Here is a 20,297-nt window from a genome sequence, read left to right on the forward strand (position 1 = left end):
TAGATGTATATATCACAGCAAGAGAGATAATGATCACATGCTATCTGACCAGTCCGGTTTGTGGCTAAGGATCACCACAAACAGATAAGGAGTTATAACCCAACCATCAACATTCCACACGCCTTATCCCCTAAAGGGGTCTCTTAGACTCTAAACAGACATCCTTATGAAGCTTATATAAGAAAAAGCTTACAAAATGGCTGACAGAATACAAGATGGAAGATGTGATCCTAACAACAGTGACTATGAGTTATGCAAAGCAGCACTAAGCATTTCTCTCCATACATAAATGCAGCTTTTGAAATTTTCAAGTTTAAACAGTCAGCAACAGAAACCATTGATGAATATCATGTCCGCTTAAGACAACTTGCAGCTTACTGTGAATTTGCAGATATAGACAAGGAAATTCTGATGCAAATCATACAAGGATGTGTGTCATCTAAGTTAAGAAGACAGGCACTCAGAGATCCCACCATGACTTTAGCAAAGCTACTGGACATTGCACGTATTCATGATGCAGCAGAGAATCAAGCTAAACTTATAGAGAACACAGACTATATACCAGAGCAGCCATCTTCTGTAGCAAAGCTCACTCAGAAGCCACATGTGCCTCACACACAGGCTGCAACCTGCTACAACTGTGGAGATCCTTATCCTCATCAGAAACCATGCCCAGCAAAGGGAGTAACTTGTCATAACTGTGGGAAACAAAATCACTTTGCAAAAGTCTGCAGATCAAAATCACAATCTTCTCTCTCTGCTAAACAAGCCTGGCCACAGAAAGTTCAGGCAGTGCAGTCAGTGCCCCCTACTGATGAGCCCAGCAGCACCTGCTTATTCTCAGTGACTGAGGGGTCTCACAATGTGCATGCAATGTCTAATGCCAAACAAGTCATCTTAATACATGGCAATCCGGTGGAGACACTGGTAGACACAGGGGCGTCTGTCAATGTTATTAGTCATGCCACTTATAGCCAGCTAAAGAACAAACCTGCTTTGCAATGTACTAACCTGAAGATATATCCTTATGCGTTACCTCTATGTGGCAAATTTCAGGCATTACTAACGGCTGATGGGAAATCCATCATGGACACTTTCTATGTAGTGGAGTGTTCTGCAGACACTCTTCTCAGCTGCAATACTGCGGTATCTCTGGGCCTAGTGAAACTGGCAAACAGCGTAACACACTCTTCTGTCCAAACTATTATGCAGAAATATCCTCAACTCTTTCAAGGCATAGGAAAGCTGAAAGACTTTCAAGTGAAATTACACATTGACCAGTCAGTCCAGCCGTCAGTTCGACCTCACAGGCACATCCCATTCCATGTCCGCAAGATAGTGGAGAAAGAGCTACAAGACCTTGAGACAGATGATGTTATTGAACATGTCGAGGGCCCAACTCCCTGGGTCTCACCAATTGTTGTTGCGCCTAAACCTAAGCAGCCTGGTAAAATCAGGTTATGTGTGGATATGCGACATGCCAATCGAGCCATTCAAAGAGAAAGGCACATTACGCCTACCATTGATGACATTCTCACAGATCTAAATGGTGCAAAAGTATTCTCATGAATTGCATCCAGACTCCAGATATATCACAACTTTTAGGACTCATGTCGTTCTAAGAAGGTTCAAGAGGCTGAATTTTGGCATTTCATCGGCTGCAGAAATCTTTCAAAATGTTATCAGGCAGGTTCTTTCAGGAATACCTGGAGTCCTCAATGTCAGTGATGACATCCTTATCTTTGGCACAACCCAAGAGGAGCATGACAATCACCTAGAACAAGTCTTTCAGAGACTGCAAACCTGCAATTTAACTGTTGTGAGAGTCAAATCCTCTAATCTTGTATTTTGGCAGCCATCTTGTACTCTTTCACATATAAACTGTATAAGTATGTATTTTTCTGCTTAAGTCAAGGAGGCCCCTTGTTAGACTTTAAGGAATGTGATAATGAACGTTAATGCATAGGTTGCTAATCCTTATCTCTCAAGGGCCTCATTTTGAGAAGATGCAGCTGACTTTGTATATCTCTTATCTCCTTTACATGATGTATGGACACATAACCAACAAAAGTATTAATCTTATGGTATCTGGGCACTTTGTCATATTTTATGGTATATGAAGGTCACTTAGAGTGTGTATAGACACAGAGTCTATGTAGCTTATTGTTAATTAGGTTGGAACATGTCATCTTATCTCTCTTGCCAAGATATATAAATATAGACAGTCTGGGATGTTAGCTCACACATAAGTATTTTGAATCCTTCTTTGTTTCATGGGAAAGTCCATCCCAGTTTGGAAAGCTATAATGAGATGCAGATTATAATGAGCCTCAGCCAATAGTCATGTGCCAGGCTTATCTTATATCTCTATAACCAATCATGTTGTACTAATTAGAATAGCCAAGCCAGCTCTTTGTCTGTAATGTATTAAAACTACCTTTTTCTTACAATAAAATTAGAATTCATTTGGTACACCATCAGCTGTGTGCGTGTGACTTCTGCAGGCCTGCAATCTAATCTCTAATTAGGACCTCTACAACATACGGAGGGATCCATTGATGTCCCTATCACTGTAAATCCGTCAAAATGCGAGTTCAACCAGACGTCATTGAACTTTTTTGGCTACATTTTTTCTGAAAATGGTGTTTCTGCAGACCCTGAGAAAGTAGCTGCCATAACCTCTGCTAGCCAGCCACAAAATGTCTCAGATGTTCGAAGTTTTCTTGGTCTGGTCGCATACTGTGGACGATTCATACCTGATCTGGCTACTGTTTCTGAACCCCTACGACAGCTCACTAAAAAGGATTCTCCTTGGTCATGGACAGTTGAACATCAATCAGCATTTGACACACTAAAGTCCAGTCTTTCTAGTGACACAGTCATGGCCTATTTTGGCCCACTAAAGTCTACTGAGCTTATTGTGGATGCCAGTCCTGTAGGCCTTGGTGCAATTTTAACTCAGGTGTCCAAAACTGGCAGCATCTCCACAGTCTCCTATGCGAGCAAGGCTTTAACAGAAACGGAACAGCGATATTCTCAAACTGAGAGGGAAGCTCTCGCAGTTGGGGATGCCTTCATTTTCATCTTTACCTCTTTGGTTGTCCATTCACAGTGGTCAGTGATCATAAACCACTCATTCCAATCTTCAACAAACATTCATCAAAGCCACCCCCACGACTTGAACGCTGGCTACTCTGCCTGCAGAACTATCACTTTCACTTGAGATATGAGGCAGGAGTTGGGAACCCCGCAGACTATTTTTCAAGACACCCTTCACCACAGTCTACCAAAGATGACTTGCCTGCCACTGTCTTAGCTGAGGAGCATGTAAATTTCATTGTTACACACTCTGTGCCAAGAGCAATGACCCTCGAAGAAATTAAACATGCGGTGGATTCTGATCCCCAACTTCAGTTGGTAATTGACACTGTTCGGTCTAAGAACTGGAACTCTTTCCTAGCTGAGACTCGTCTTCAACCGCAGGGCCAAACAGCATATTTACAGGCCTTCTTTCATGCAAGATACTCTCTCTCTTTATCTGACTGAAACATACTGCTGCGTGACAACCGCCTAGTCATACCTCAGAAACTTCAGAGTAGAGTGATCGATCTGGCCCATGAGGCCCATCAAGGTATAGTTAAAACAAAGCAGTTACTTAGGGAGAAAGTATGGTTTCCCGGACTAGATAAACAAGTGGAAGCACTTATTGCCACATGTATACCTTGCCAAGCAACTACGGTGGACCGTAGCCGAGCACCAGTACAAATGACACCTCTGCCAGACAATCCATGGACTGCTGTGAGTGTTGATTTCTGCACTTTGCCAGATAATTCCTATTTACTGGTTGTCATTGATGATTTTTCTAGGTTTCCAGTCATTGAACCTGTTTCCACCACCTCTGCAAGAGCTGTCATACCAAAACTGAACAAAATCTTCTCTGCATATGGCATACCTGAAACAGTGAAGACTGACAATGGGCCACCTTTCAATAGTGCAGATTTTCAGTCTTTTGCAACTTATCTTGGTTTTAATCACAGGACAATAACTCCTTACTGGCCTCAAGCCAATGGTGAAGTGGAGCGCTTTATGCAATCTATCAACAAAACTCTTCGGATTGCTACCATGGAACATAAGGATTTGCATCAAGAATTATACAGATTCCTTAGACAGTACAGAGCCACCCCACACTCTACTACAGGAACTCCGCCAGCGACTGCGCTTTTCGGCAGGCCTTTGCGCATTAAGCTTCCAAACATCCCAGTAGTTCACGTCCAGACTCCATTGGTCCTCAATGATTCCCTTGCCAAAGGCAGGATGAAAAGATATGCAGATAAGAGAAGTTGTCGCTTCAAACAGCTGGACGTGGGAGACTGGGTCCTTGTTAAAAGGCTGAGACCCAGTGACAAGTTATCATCCCCTTATCATCCAGAACCCTTTCAAGTCACACACGACAAAGGTATCATGGATACTGCTCAACGCCAGGGTCATCAAGTGACACGAAATGTCTCCCATTTTAAAAAGCTTCGTGACTACAATCCAGGAGCAAGTACAGAGGAGACAGATGATGAGGAAATTTCACCAGGTACAACTGGTTCAGCAACACCAACAAGAGATACCTCCAAAAATTCACAGACTGTTTTTGATAACGAGATGTCTCAACGCTACCCGACAAGGATAAGTCGAAGGCCACCAACGCACCTCAGGGACTATGTTCTGCAGTAAAATTTTCTTTTCAGTTCGGACCTTTTATTTATTGTCCATTTATAATGTTTGCATTTTATTTTTTTTTTATAAGAAGGGGAGAGATGTGATGTTGTTATAAGTATGTTCTGTATGTTCTGTTCTGATTTCTTATTCTGCTTTGTCTGCCTAGCAACAGTGAGGTAGTAATGGAGGAGGAGCTGAGCTTAGGGGGAGGAGTTGTTAGACAGGGAGCCATGATGGAGCATGGAATAAAGTGTTCTGATCTACAAGAGTAACCATCTCATAGTGGACTTATTCCAGAAGATCTGCATCCTCACTACAATACTACAATCCCTACAGTGAATTCTTGATATAGTGATAGTTATGGGTGCTAAGGAGTTTAATAAGGAGTTTAATCCACCTTTGTGTGGTTAGGGGAATCTGTGGGTCTCCTTGGTTTATGGACCAGATGAAAGCTGCAATCTCAATACTGATGCCAGTGCTTATGGGCCCCCTAAGGCTCCTGGGTCCCGGTGTGAATGCACTCTCTGCACCCCCTCAAGTTACGCACCTGGTAGTCTCTACCTGTATCTCTCCCACTTTGGCTTTAATTGCTGATGCTAGGTTCACACTTGTGTTTGGGTTTCCATTCTTCGGGTCCCTTTAAAAAGCAGTTACCAGTGGAAACCTATGGACCTCATAGACTATAATGGGGTATGCCGGGTTTCCACTTGAAATCATCGGAGAGAAAAGTCCTGCTTGGAAAGCCCTGCAGGACTTTTCTCTCCACCTATTCTAAGCAGAATGGAGGACGGAGTCCCTGAATGCTATTGTGAACTGACCTTGAGATATGTGAGGGACCCTCCTATGCCACAGATATCAAGGCAAGGAAATGCCATGCTTTTGGTCCGAGAGGCAACGCTAATGTGAACCTAATGTAAGTTATAAGTAAGTTATAAGCCAATGAACTGTAAAGATGTAATTCTGCATGAGACCACTAGATGACAATATAGGACAAAAAAAATCCAGCATTCTACAGCTGTTAGGGCACAAGAGGCAGAGAATTATACAAACCTGGGCACCTGCTATGTGTGTTATAGGAGGCAGAGCACTATACACACCTGGGCACCTGCTATGTGTTATAGGAGGCAGAGAATTATACAAACCTGGGCACCTGCTATGTGTGTTATAGGAGGCAGAGCACTATACACACCTGGCAGTGGCGTAACTAGGAATGGCGGGGCCCCGTGGCGAACTTTTGATATGGGGCCCCCCCTCCCCAAACCGATGCCGAAGACCTCGACTGACCCCCTCCTCCGCACTCTATTATGTCTCTTAGTAAGCCCTGCACACAGTATTAACCCCAATAGTGTCCCCTGCACACACAGTATTAACCCCTATAGTGTCCCCTGCACACACAGTATTAACCCCTATAGTGTCCCCTGCACACACAGTATTAACCCCTATAGTGTCCCCTGCACACACAGTATTAACCCCTATAGTGTCCAATGCACACACAGTATTAACCCCTATAGTGTCCAATGCACACACAGTATTAACCCCTATAGTGTCCAATGCACACACAGTATTAACCCCTATAGTGTCCAATGCACACACAGTATTAACCCCTATAGTGTCCAATGCACACACAGTATTAACCCCTATAGTGTCCAATGCACACACAGTATTAACCCCTATAGTGTCCCCTGCACACACAGTATTAACCCCTATAGTGTCCAATGCACACACAGTATTAACCCCTATAGTTTCCAATGCACACACAGTATTAACCCCTATAGTGTCCCCTACACAAAGTATTAACCCCTATAGTGTCCAATGCACACACAGTATTAACCTATATAGTGTCCAATGCACACAGTATTATCCCCCATAGTGTCCCCTGCACACACAGTATTATTAACCCCTATAGTGTCCAATGCACACACAGTATTAACCCCTATAGTGTCCAATGCACACACAGTATTAACCCCTATAGTGTCCAATGCACACACAGTATTAACCCCTATAGTGTCCAATGCACACACAGTATTAACCCCTATAGTGTCCAATGCACACACAGTATTAACCCCTATAGTGTCCAATGCACACACAGTATTAACCCCTATAGTGTCCAATGCACACACAGTATTAACCCCTATAGTGTCCCCTGCACACACAGTATTAACCCCTATAGTGTCCAATGCACACACAGTATTAACCCCTATAGTTTCCAATGCACACACAGTATTAACCCCTATAGTGTCCCCTACACACAGTATTAACCCCTATAGTGTCCAATGCACACACAGTATTAACCTATATAGTGTCCAATGCACACAGTATTATCCCCCATAGTGTCCCCTGCACACACAGTATTATTAACCCCTATAGTGTCCAATGCACACACAGTATTAACCCCTATAGTGTCCAATGCACACACAGTATTATTAAGCCCTATAGTGCCCCTGCACACACAGTATTATCCCCCATAGTGTCCCCATATGTCCCACTGTGGACACCTATAAACATTTATTATACTCTGGGGTCTGAAAAGACCCCAGAGTATAATAATCGGAGACCCGGGGGATTAAAACCATTAAAAGAACAGAGACAGTTGCTTACCTGTTCCTGTCGGCTGTCCTGTCCGCTCTTGTCCAGCTTTAATGACGTCAGACGTCACATGACCCGGGAAGCTGGCCTGGGTCATGTGACGTCAGAGACGTCAGACACAAATGACGGAGCCCTGGCAGGATCGCGGAGAGGTAAGTAACACTGTTTTTTATGTTACCTTACCCCTCCCGGTGCGCCGATCATTATACTCGGGGGTCTGCAAAGACCCCCGAGTATAATGATAGCCTCTGTGGGCCCCGCGGTGTCACTTGCCGATCCCGGCCCAGCCAGGATCGGCAAGTGAATGGGGCCCGTAACGGACTTTTAAAAAAAAAAAAAAAAAACCCGCAGCGGTAGCGGCTGTCACCGGGCCCCCTAATGGCCCGGGCCCTGTGGCAGCTGCTACTGCTGCTACCACGGTAGTTACACCCCTGACACCTGGGCACCTGTGTATGCTATAGGAGGCAGAGCATTATACACACCTGGGCACCTGCTATGTGTTATAGGAGGCAGAGAATTATACAAACCTGGGCACCTGCTATGTGTGTTATAGGAGGCAGAGCATTATACACACCTGGGCACCTGCTATGTGTGTTATAGGAGGCAGAGCACTATACACACCTGGGCACCTGCTATGTGTGTTATAGGAGGCAGAGCACTATACACACCTGGGCACCTGCTATGTGTTATAGGAGGCAGAGCACTGTACACACCTCCTCCTCCAGAGCTGTCACCTGTACTTGTGCATGAAGTGGGAGGGTCCAGTGCCTAAGTCTACACCCCTCTCCTCCCTGCAGGACTATAGTGACAGCGCTGTCACCTGTGCTCACCACAGAATGGTTATCGTTCTGTGAGCAGGTGCACATGTTCAGTCCTCCGGAGCCTGCAACTATGATCACTGTGTTCTTCACCGCCCTCCCTGGGCTGCTGCTTCTCCCTCTGCTCATCAGCTTCATCTTCCCTTACATCTTCCAAGACATTGCCCACTTCATCACTGTGGCACGCTATGGCATCCGCACCAAGAAGCAGGTCCGGAAGACCCCAGCACACACTGTGGTGGACACCTTCCTGGAGCAGGTAGAGAAGTTTCCAGACAAGCCGTTCATCATCTACCAGGAGGAGGTGTACACGTACTCCGAGATAGACCGGCTCAGCAACCAGGCAGCCCGGGCACTGCGCAAACATGCTGGGGTCAAGTCTGGTGACTGTGTGGCCATATACATGGGCAATTCCCCTGCTTACATCTGGATCTGGCTGGGGGTGGCGAAGCTGGGTTGTGCTCTGTCCTGCCTCAATAACAACATCAGGTCCCAGTCATTCCTGCACTGCTTCAGATGCAGCGGGGCCAAGATCATCATAGCAGAGCCGGGTAAGTAAGCGCCCCTCACACTTGTAAGTAACTGCCCCTCACACTTGTCCTTGTCTTTATCCAGCAATAACTTTTCTCTACGGTCTGCTGCCTACTTACCTTATGTTACATGAACATGCGACTGTTATTATTCCCTATAGATGAAAGGTCACAGAGATTTGCAATTATGTTGGAAACTTCTGCAATAATCGCAAGTCCCATGTAACTGACTATTCGTAATATACAGCAAATACTATGACACCATGATAAATATTAAACTATTGTATAGTGTTATAATATTAGAATAGGATTTTTACCTGTTTTGTGTAAACACAGCTCTTAGGCGCATTTCACACTACCGTTATTCCGTTATGAAGGTGTCCATTTAAAATAAAAATAAAAAAACGGACACCTATCATAATAGACATTAACGGACACTAACTTATGCTAACTGATGTTAATGTGTCTGTTTTTTTAACTGATCCATTCAAGGGCTCGTTCACATCTGCGCCCGGTCTCCGTTCTGCAGGTTTCTGTTTCCTGCACAAAACAGGGCAGGAGACGGAAACCTGCAGGACTCTTTCAATTCATTCATTTGAATGGGTTTGAAAGGTGTCCGGCCGTAAGTGACGGTGAGCATTTTATGCTTTCTGCCACGAAACCGTTTTTTTTAAACCGGACACAAAGTCAGACATGCAGTACTCTGTGTCCGGTTTTAAAAAAATGGTTTCGCTACGGAGAGCATAAAACGCTCACCGGCGCTCATAGCCGATCCCGGTCTGACAGCTTTCCGTCTTCTGCATGCAGAAGACGGAAAGCTCAGAACAGAGTCCAGGCGCTAGTGTGAACCCAGCGTAAGGGATCAGTTAAAAAAAAATGGACACATTAGTATGAGAGCAGGTTTACACCTGCGCCCATGCTCCGCATTCAGGTTTCCATCTTCTGCCCCGAGAAACTGCACAGGAGACGGAAACCGGCAGTCAGTTTTCAAACCCATTCATTTGAATGAGTTTGGAAAGTGTCCGTCCGTGAGCGCCCCTGCGCGTCTTCTGCCTCTCCACAGCTATCGGTTACTGTCCGTTAGAAGTCTGTTGCCCATAGACTTCAATGTAAAAAAAAATAACAGACACTTGCTGTCCGTTTTTTTCAAACGGACAGAAAAGTCCTGCATGTAGGATTTTTTTGTCCGCTTGAAAAAACTGACATGGGTATAAACGGACACAAGATAAAATCCCATTGAAACGAATGGAAATTTTAGATGGACCAGCTAGTGTCCGTTGTTAAAATCTTGTAATGGACAATCGCCATGGACACTGCAGACAGAATCCAACGGTAGTTTGAACGCCCCCTTACTGTAACTCTAGCTCTTGAGATAGTTCACCACTACCGTATTCTGACATGACACAGATGACCCTATAGCTATGGAGATCCAGGAGCTTGCATATCTTTCACACCCTTGGTAATGCTATCTTTTGACATGTCTTTTCCAAAAATTCAGGCAGTGATGTCACCATAAAGCTTTGGTAGGAGCTTCTTTCACCAGTTCCCTTAGATGTGCAGGAAAAAAAACAGTGCAGCAGGCAGCACAATTTTTTTTTTTTTTTAGAAGTAAAATGAAGGACACCATGACAGAATTTTAATATATCCCATTAAAGTCAATGCATTCTGCCAGGTACTGTTCCTCAGATGATGGATCCTGTGCTATCTCTATCATCATGTTAATGTATTTGGTGCTAAGATGGAACAGAAATACAAGAAATGTGAACCCAGCCTAATGCACATAGTGATGTCACAGTACAATAAGAATGCACACAAAACAGATCATCATTTACACTGTGACATCCCAGTAGTTCAGCTGATCACTGGGACTGTGAGAGATGTGCAAGTTTCTAGATCTCTGCACCTACGGCATCATCTCTAATTGACACGTTAGAACAGGGGTAGGGAACCTTTCACTCTCCAGCTGGTGTGAAACTACAACTCCCAGCATGCTCCATTCACTTCCATGGGAGTTCCCAGAACAGCAGAGCTAGTATGCATGCTGGGAGTTGTAGTTTTGCAACAGCTGGAGAGCTGTACGTTCCCTACCCCTGCGTTAGAATCTATCTTATGACATGTCCAGATATATTATCTATAGAAAAGTTAATGCATTAATACACAGGTCATATATTTGCAGTTAGGGATCACCAGGTTAAAAATTGCTATTAGAGCTTTGTGAGTTAATAAAGGGGTGACCCACATTTGCGATGCGTTTTATCAGCCAGCCTTCTACCATGGCTAACATGTAATGCTTTATTTTCCCTGTGGTGGAGTTGCAGGGGAATTGAACACTTACTGTTGGGTTCCCCTGCAGATAAAAGCTGATCTCTGAGGCTCCCACCAATGGGACACACTGTATGATCAGTTTATTTTTGGGAGACCCTTCTAACAAAAAAGGACTTTTAAAGCAGACAATGTAAGCATTTGGTGACACTGGGAATGGAGAGGTACCCATACAATTGTAGATATCTTCATTCGCTTCTATGGGAGCTCTGACTACAACTAGACAAGTGTGCCCAGCCACTACATTCAATGTCTGTGGGGCAAAGGGAAAGAGATGAGCACTGTACTCACCTGTCTTTATTACCCACATAGACAGTGAATAGTGTAACGAGACATATATAACCGCCACTCTATTGCAACACCTTCTCCTCAAAGTTGCGCACTGAGAAGCAACAGGGCCCCTGGAGCCCTGTAGCAGTAACTGGTGAGGGCCTCGGTAGTTGGTTTCGCAGTAGTCACACATTTATCACATATCCTGTGACACCACTGATACATGTTTTTATGGGATATCCCTTAAGTGCACATGGTGCCTGAGAAATCTGCAGAATTACTCTTTTTACCCAGTGGTGAACCTACCCTCTCTGCTGCCTGAGGCGGATGATCAAAAGACACCCCCCAACCCCCCAGACTGAAAACCAGGGGGGTGTTCATGTTTTGATCATCCGCCTCAAGCAGTGGGCAAAGGGGGGGGGGGTGCTAGTGGTGAAATTATAGTGATTATTATGTTCCCTCACCTCCCCTGGGGTTCCAGTGGTATTGGGATCGCGGCCTGGGCCCGGGCCTACTCACTGCCGCCCTCCATGGCCTATAGTAGAAGGGGAAGTGGAGGGTGGGCATGAGCAGGCCCGGGGAGGTAGGTAAATAGGCCACTACTTGCTAGGGAAAAGTATGTTACTTAACCGACCTCACCGCTACTCCTGCTGCCGCTACCTCCTCCTACTGTCACCCGGCATAAGATGTCTGCCTCTCAGTGCAGAAAGCATGATGACGCCACCTGCGCTGAAACGCAGCTGTCTAAACCAGCGCAGCAGAGGGTGCTCAGGTTATTTTCCTGCCCTAGTTTAGAGGAAAAAAATTAAATTGCCGTGGCGCCACCCCTCCAGAGTGCTGCCTGAGGCCGCCGCCTCACCTTGTCTCATTAGAGGTGTGGCCCTGCTTTTACCCTCTTCATACATGATTGAGGGGCATACCTAGTATTCAGTTCACCCCATACCTAAATCAGAAAGTGACACCCACCTGGATGATGGCAACCTGAAAAGCAGGAATGCAAATTACAATGATTTTAATCAGTGGTTAGTTAGTGGTGTCAAATATGGAAAGGGTTGTATGTGGATGGAAGTGTCATATACAGATAGTTGGAAGATATTTTGCTCCATACTGTTCCTTTAAAAAGTTATACTAGTAATTTCCAGTTAGCCCCTATCCATAGAGGATCATGACTAGCCAGTGTACTTTTTTTCCTGTCGGGACCCCCACAATCATGAGAATGGGTTGTTCTATTTGCCACATATGAATAGTAAATTTGTCGGACTCTGGCATCTCTGTTCTGATCTGCTAGCATTTGTAAAGAGACCAGTGGGGCACAGAAAAAACAATGTGGCACATTTTTGGTGCAAAAAGGGTTATGGGCTATAGACCCATGACCCATACAATTAAAGGCAGATGCAGGATGGAATTTGACACAGCTTTTGAGACAGAATCTGCCTCAAAATCATTGTCAAATTACATTGTGTGAATGTACCCTTACACTGAAGCACATAGCTTTCTAGGATCTGTATGACCCAGTTGTGTGAATGAGACCTTAGACATGTGGCCCATTCACCAAAAAGTATATCAACTGTTAGAAATATAAAAAAAACAATGACCTGAACAATCTATTCCTAAACATTGCATGTGTAGTGTGTTACTGTACATTGCATGTGACCGTGTTAGGAAAGGGTTACTATCCACAACTCAGCAACAGGATTATAATGGTAACAGGAGCTAATTAAAATAGTGGCCCCCAGACTAAATGGAGTCCTATGGGATCTAGGAACCTGGGACACTTAACTGTTTATCCCCTTAGCTGCCATCACAAAGGTGTTGTCTGACTCAACTGTGTAAAGCAAACATTAACTTTCAGCAAGGAACCTGGATGTAAAAACTGAGCTGAGAAGTGATAGGTCAGTATCAAAGAGGTTGTGCAAGTTAAACAATATTTTCTAATTTAGGCCGGGGGAGGTGAAAATAATAATAACAAAATATATATATACTCACCTGCCCCTGATGCTCCAGTGTCCTTCCACGGTGGTCCGGACCAGTCGACTGCTTTCTTACTGTTGAATTTCTCGCCAGCTTTGAAGTCCCAGTTCCCTTCTTTTCACCTCCCTGGGATAATTAATAAATAAGTTTTTAGCCTGGACAACCCCTTTAAACTATATTGACACAACCGTGAATATACCGGACGTCACTCAGCAGCATTAAATTCAATGAAAGTGAATGGAGATATTCAAATGACCGTTATTTTGACGGTCAAAATATCTTTCATGTTCTATTTTTCAAATTATAGGGGGTCCGTGAAAACGGCGGCCATCAAGCATCAAGTGCAAGATGGCCGTAAACAATGGATTGTTTTTTTTCACAGCAGTTTTGCACCTCCGTTGTGTGAACATAGCTTTAGGCTTAGGCCGCAGCAATAAAGCACTGTAGGAAAAACCACAGCGGTAAAACATTGCAGTTTTTCCTGCAGCGCTTTTCACAGATACTCTGCAGAGTTTTCCTCTGCGGACTTTCTGTTTCAATTACACCTATAGGGAAACCACTGGTGTTTTTCGTAGATATAATTGACATGCTGCGATTTCCAAAAACGCAATGGTTTTGGAAATCACAGTATTTCTACTGCTCGTATTTTTCTACAATATGTGGATGAGATTTGCTAGAATCCCATCCACCATGCAGTGACTGTGAAATGCTGCGGCTTTTGTTTACACCACATGGGGCCCGGGACTTAGACTGCATTGTATGGTGATGGTTGTGACACCCGTTGGCCATAAATTGTGTAAAAGTTCGAAAGTGTCAACTTAGGCAATTTGAGAATGTGCCAGATTTTTCACAGTGGCTGATGCTAGATAAAAATCTGTATCTTTACACTTACCTAGTCTAAGTTTATGCCACATATTAGTTGGCTTACTTTCCATCAGAATTTTATATTTGGCAAATTTTGTCACGTTTAAGCCAAGCCCCATGTTTTCTAAGGGCCCCTAAGCGCTCGACTCATTCCGAGCCGTACACGCGAGCGCTTCTAAACACTTCCCGTTCACTTCAATGGGAGCGCTCGTAAAGCCGGCTTTGCACGCACTCCCATTGAAGTGAATGGGAAGTGTTTAGAAGCGCTCGCGTGTACGGCTCGGAATGAGCCGAGTGCTTACGCCGTGTGAAGGGGCCCTAAGTGGACATGCCAACATATATAGAAAGTCAGAAAAGTTTTACCTCTAACTACATGTTCTTAAAATGTGCTACGTTTATGCTAGCGTGTAGTTTCAACCATAATAGTGAAACTGCCTAATTCTGTTTTTAGGGGTAAGGTTAGGCCTGCATCCAAAAGACAGCAGAATTATTTCCCTTTTTTTGCATTCCTCATGATAGTTTCATCACATGATCCCTTATATTTTTCATGTATGGTAAGGGCCATCTGGTAAGATTCTTCTCTCATAATAGGACTAGTTGCTGGTGTTGGAGCCTCAATAGATTATTCCTCGGTGCTCCTACTTCCCCCTGGAATCAGTGCTTACTAGCAGATATGGTTTTCTGTCACCACTATTACAGTTCTTTTTCTCATTTTTTTTTTATCCTGAAAGTTTGAGGCTGGTATTGATAATGGACTAAAAGACAAAATATGTTCTTCAACATAACCTGCAGGGTTGAATGGCCCACCAAAGTACCAGAGAATCTACTGTTGGACTCAAGTTCTGACTCTGACTTTAAGTTGGTAGATAATTAAATATTAAAATTTTTTATTTACTTTTATTTGCAAAAATGTTAAGAGTTTTAAAGATTTTCTCTAACCATCTTATTGGTGACAGTTTTTTGTTTCAATCGGCTGCCAATGGATACGACCACAAATGCAGGAACTTTCTACGTCTGGGACATGGTCTAAGAAACTGATCTATCATTTCTTATTGCAGCTAGATATTTTCTCGGGCACGCACGGGCCATGATGTCTCTGTGGAAGAAATAAGAAAATCATGGCTGGGTTTTTCACAAGTGGGTAGACCATAGATGGTTCCTAAGGCTAGTTTCAAACCCGCACTCATTGCCCGTTCGAGTATTCCGTCCATTATTCTGCTTGAAAAAAGCCAAAACCTGGCAGACCCCATTATTCTAGTCCATGGGGTACACGGGTTTACACAGGTAACTGCTTCTTAAGCAGATTGGGTTTCCATTTTTCAGGTCCCCAAGTGGATCCGAGGAACAGAAACCCGAATGCAGATGTGAACCTAAAGTAAGTGGCAGACCTATTAAGATAAAATTCTGTCATCACTCCGATTATTAGAAAACATTTTTAAAACTCTATTATTTGCAAAAATATTTACCTTTTAATTGCTCATAAATTTAAGTATAGTTATGTTCTTGGAGCAAATCCCTTAAAGATCCATTAGTAGTCAGCCTTGTTAGGAGAAGATTAAGAAGCCAGTCAGTTGCGATTCTGGTTTGTTTCTTACTAACAACCTATTGGACCTTACCAAAGAAATGTCCTTTGTGTAAAGTGATAAAAAACAAAGGGGCTGATTTATTATGGCTTATGCATTTGAAAATAAAAAGTTGAATTTTTTTTCACAAATCAGAATTTTTTTAAAGATTTAACTTAAGTTTTGTGCTCCACATGCCACTTTCCTCAAAGTGGGCATGATGGGAGCATACAATACACTTAAACTTGGCCAGGCATGTAGATGGTGGTCACTTAGAACTTCACCATGGATTCTCTACGGCCATAAAATATAACATTTAGCATTGTGTCATTCACACCATGTTCTCTGTCGGCTACTGTCACCTGGAAACCTTCAGAAAACTTCTACTCGGCTAAGTTTACTTGGTGCTTTTTTTCACAGTTTTTTAGAGTTTGTACTACTTGCACATTTTTATGTGGTTTGGAAAAACAGGAAATTTCCATTTCCAAAACCACGTGTTACCACAAATTGCTGCAGTTTGGCAATACAGTTCTCTGCTGCGTGGTGTTTACAGGTAAGGCACTTGGCTTCAATTTGCTTTGCCTGTACAAGTCACACTTTGTAAACTGTATCACAAAACTGTGGTAAGTTGTCGTAAAAGTTATTTTTTTTTTCTTTATTTCAAGAGCACATAAAATCCTGCATAGGTCATCAATATCAGATTGGTGGGAGTCCAACTCCTTGCAACCCCCACCATGCGTTCATTAAAGAGACTTCGGCCCCGTAAGGTAGATCTTCAATATTAAAGTCCCTCTTTTTATTATATGTAAAGACATAGCAAGACAATACACCATAGTAGGTATGCAGGCCCATTAAATGTCATGGTAAATGACAATGAAGAATTACCAGGTCCCTCTATACAATAACCCAGAATAGTCACCATACCACAAGTCAGACCTCATGCAGAGATCTCGTTTTGGGAGGCTTTTAGTCTAGCTTGTAGAGGAGCTACCTGGAAGTATCTGCAAAAGACCTAATGGACCCTTCATCTGTTCTAACAGATCTCGCTGCATAAGTGTAAAGGGAACGATCATTTTTTTAGTTTCTAGGGAGCAGTCTAAGTCATTGATGTGCCTTGCCAGACATACCGGATTATAGACCTGAAAATTTGGTGTATTAATACCTCCCACCTCCCTTGGTGCCATTAGCTTATAACTGTGAATGCGAGGACTTCTACCCTGCTACAAAAACCTAGACATCAGCTCATTAAGGTGCTGTATGTTCTTCAAAAGCAAAGGTGTGGTTGGGTATAAGAGCTTCAAGAAGCTCATCATCTTAAGGAGATTATTCCTGCCCAACAAGGAGAGAGAGAGAGATTGTGCCAACAATATAGTAATTGTTGCATTTTCCCGAAAAGCAGTGGGTAGTTCAATCTATATATCAAGTCCGGAGACCTTCCTATTTTAATTCCCAGGTATTTCAGGCAGTACAGAGCCACTAGGATACCCTGCAAGGTGTCACATACCTACCCATGAGCACCCACCACCCTATGAAGTAACAATTTCCGCTTGGCTGCAAAAAAACCCTCTAGGCTGGGACCCGTTGTGAACACACAGCCTTTTGGTTGCAGCGTAAACACCATGGCAAAAAATGCTGTGTATTACAGTACCTGCAAAATGGATGGTATTATGACTAATAGTATCCACACATTGCAGAAAAAATATGCTGTGGAAATGCTTCAATTTCAAAAAACATAGTGTTTTTGTAAATTACAACAATTTAATTATTCCTACAGAAACCCTGGCGTTTTCTGTATAGGTATAATAGAGACAGAAAGTTTGCAGATTAAAACTCTGTGGACTTTCTGTGAAAAACACTGCGGTCTTTTTCACAGTATTTTTCGGCTGTGGCTCACTATGTGGGGCCTTAGACTGAGGCTGCACGTTGCAGAAATGTAATTTATTTTTTTTTGTCGCGGTTTTTTGATCCAAAGCCAGAAGTGGATTGGGCAGAAGGTAGAAGTATAAGAACTTCCTTTATATGTTCCATTCCTTTAGTAGCCATTCTCCGTTTTGGCTGAAAAAACACCGCAAAATCTGCAACAAAAAAAGCTGTGTTTCCACAACGTGGGGCCTCAGGGTTAAGGATAAAAACACACATTCAGGTTTTTTTTATGCAGCTTGTCCTAGCCTAAATCTATAGTGGATTGAAGAAAAGAGGAAAAAGTATTTTGTTCATGTGCTGTGTCCCGTAAATACAAGAACATATAAATCCCTGAATTGTCCTTTTGTGTGTTCATTCAAGATGCTAGGTAATATGTAACAAAGTTTCTTTTTTTCATATGATTTGCATCTTAGGCCCGGTTCAGGGGACCCCCCAAACGGAAACCTATATGCATTAAAAAGCGGTTACCTAAGAAACCACACGGACCCCATAGACTATAATGGGGTTTCCGCTCAGTGTCCGCACGAAAGCATGTTTTGTGTGGAAACCACATGGACCCCATTACAGTCTATGGGGTCCATGTGGTTTCTTAGGTAACTGCTTTTTAATTATTATTATTATTATTTATTTATATAGCACCATTAATTCCATGGTGCAATTTAGGGGTTCCCCAAGTGGACTCCCCGAACTTAGTACCGAATGCAGATGTGAACCGGACTTAGCAATCTTGGCAATTTTTAAACATAAACAGCAAAAAGAAGCATGTGATCATATGTAGAGATGAGCGAGTACTGTTCGGATCAGCCGATCTGAACAGCACGCTCGCATAGAAATGAATGGACGTAGCCGGCACGCGGGGGGTTAAGCGCGCCGGCTACGTCCAAGCGGAAGTACCAGGTGCATCCATTCATTTCTATGGAGCATGCTGTTCGGATCAGCTGATCCGAACAGTACTCGCTCATCTCTAATCATATGTACTTGTACACATCTATTTAAGTCATCTGTGCATTTATTCATCAAAAAAAATTTATTCGGCAAATATTCAGCATTAGTTTTTATGCAATTTTAGCACAAAACTTTCATTACTGTATTAATCTTCAACAAAATAGCACAATACTAACAATATCATGTGCATAAAATGAGAGCCATGTGCAGTAGAGTGGGCACATTACAAACAGTATTGATATGTATGAAGAGAAAAACATCCCAGACTATCATTCCTAATGCAGGTCATATGTGCAATAAGCAATCTCTCTTTATCTAAGGTCAGCATGTTAGAAAATATAACCTTTGCTCACACTAACAACCAAGCGATTATGTTTCCCGTCATATAAAACAATTTATTGCACATCCTTAGAAAACCAGCTATTCTCACTTATATATTTAGTAGTGTATTGTAGATGATACACCCCACTCAGCCATAACATTAAGACTGGTCAAATGGATAACATTGGCTATCATCATGACAATGACACCTGAGAAGACGTACAGTGTATTTTTCAGCAAGTGAACAGTCAGTTGATGCAAGACGGCAAACTAAGGACACATAAGGAATTTAGGGACTGGGACAAGGGCCAAATTTTGTGTGGTGTTCCCATTATACAATGGATAGTAATTACTAAAAGTGGTCCATAGGCTCATTTATGTCCATTAGGCTGGGGCCCCACGGGACGTAAACGCCGCTTTTGCCCGCAGCGGAGACGCTGAGGATAAAATCGCTGCGTTTTACAGTGCAAGCAAAGGGGATGGGATTCATGTGAATCCCATGCCCACTTTGCGGAAAAAAAAGCAGTGCGGACACGCTACGATTTTCAAAACCATTGCGGTTTTGAAAATCGCAGCATGTCAATTATATCTACGGAAACGCCGGCGGCTTTCCCGTAGATATAATGGGAAGAGAAGGTCCACGGAGGAAAACTCGGCGAACTTTTTCTTCAAAGCGCTGCGGAAAGAACCGCAATGTGATCACACAGCGGTTCTTGCCGCAGCGCTTTATCACTGCGTTTACGGCCCGTGGGACCTTAGCCTTAGGTAGTAAAGGCTTACCAATGTGGTCTAGCTCCACAGATATGGACCCCAATGCACTATGGTAAGGAAGAAAGCAAGCAGAGGCTTTGTGACGGCGCTCTGGCTGATGTCTAGAGAGACATACCATACCACCTGCCTAAACATTGGCCCATATACAAAATACATACCATACTTTGTATAATTTATTATACCAATGTCTTAATGTATAGAACCTGTATTCTTTTCGTAGGATAAATCAGGGAAAATTACTAGTTTAAGGTGTGCACACCAACATGCTGCCACCTATTGTTGAGGGAGTTGCACCATGTGGCTCCTCTACTGTATGCAGCAGGGTGACTCCCATGTTTCATCACTATTGGCTTGGTTGCAATGTGTCAGGATTTTCCAGTTGGTTGTGTGGCAATGATAAAGCTATGGGCACTGTCAGGGTGAGATGCCACTACAAATCGCTACATGCCACTATAAAATTTGCATTGGCACTGATCATTGGAAACCTTTCCAGTGTGATTGAGCAGTCAGACAAAGCAATAAAAAATGTTCCTAGCTGTTGTACTGTCTACCTTTTCTTTATGCCATCTATTAACTGCCGCCATGCCACTCCTACAACAAGCCTGGCTAACGTCTTTCACCTCTGTTATTAGTCAAGACGTTCTTTGTCTCCTCATACATCTTGTTTAGCCAAACACTACAGTTTACAGCTCAACAATGTGTGCCCA

At 43.3% G+C, this 20,297-nt stretch overlaps 1 protein-coding gene across 1 annotated transcript in view; it reads left to right on the top strand.

Annotated features, from left to right (window-relative positions):
- The first annotated feature begins 8,143 nt into the window (after positions 1–8,143).
- Positions 8,144–20,297, top strand: part of SLC27A2 (solute carrier family 27 member 2) — a 44,042-nt gene continuing 31,888 nt past the window's right edge. The window contains exon 1 of the mRNA XM_075273391.1: positions 8,144–8,662. Within this exon, the coding sequence (XP_075129492.1) occupies positions 8,158–8,662 (505 nt within the window). The 5' untranslated portion in view covers positions 8,144–8,157. The remainder of the gene's footprint in view (positions 8,663–20,297) is intronic.

This window comes from Leptodactylus fuscus, chromosome 5, assembly GCF_031893055.1.
Source record: "Leptodactylus fuscus isolate aLepFus1 chromosome 5, aLepFus1.hap2, whole genome shotgun sequence".
Classification (NCBI taxonomy): Eukaryota; Metazoa; Chordata; class Amphibia; order Anura; family Leptodactylidae; genus Leptodactylus; species Leptodactylus fuscus.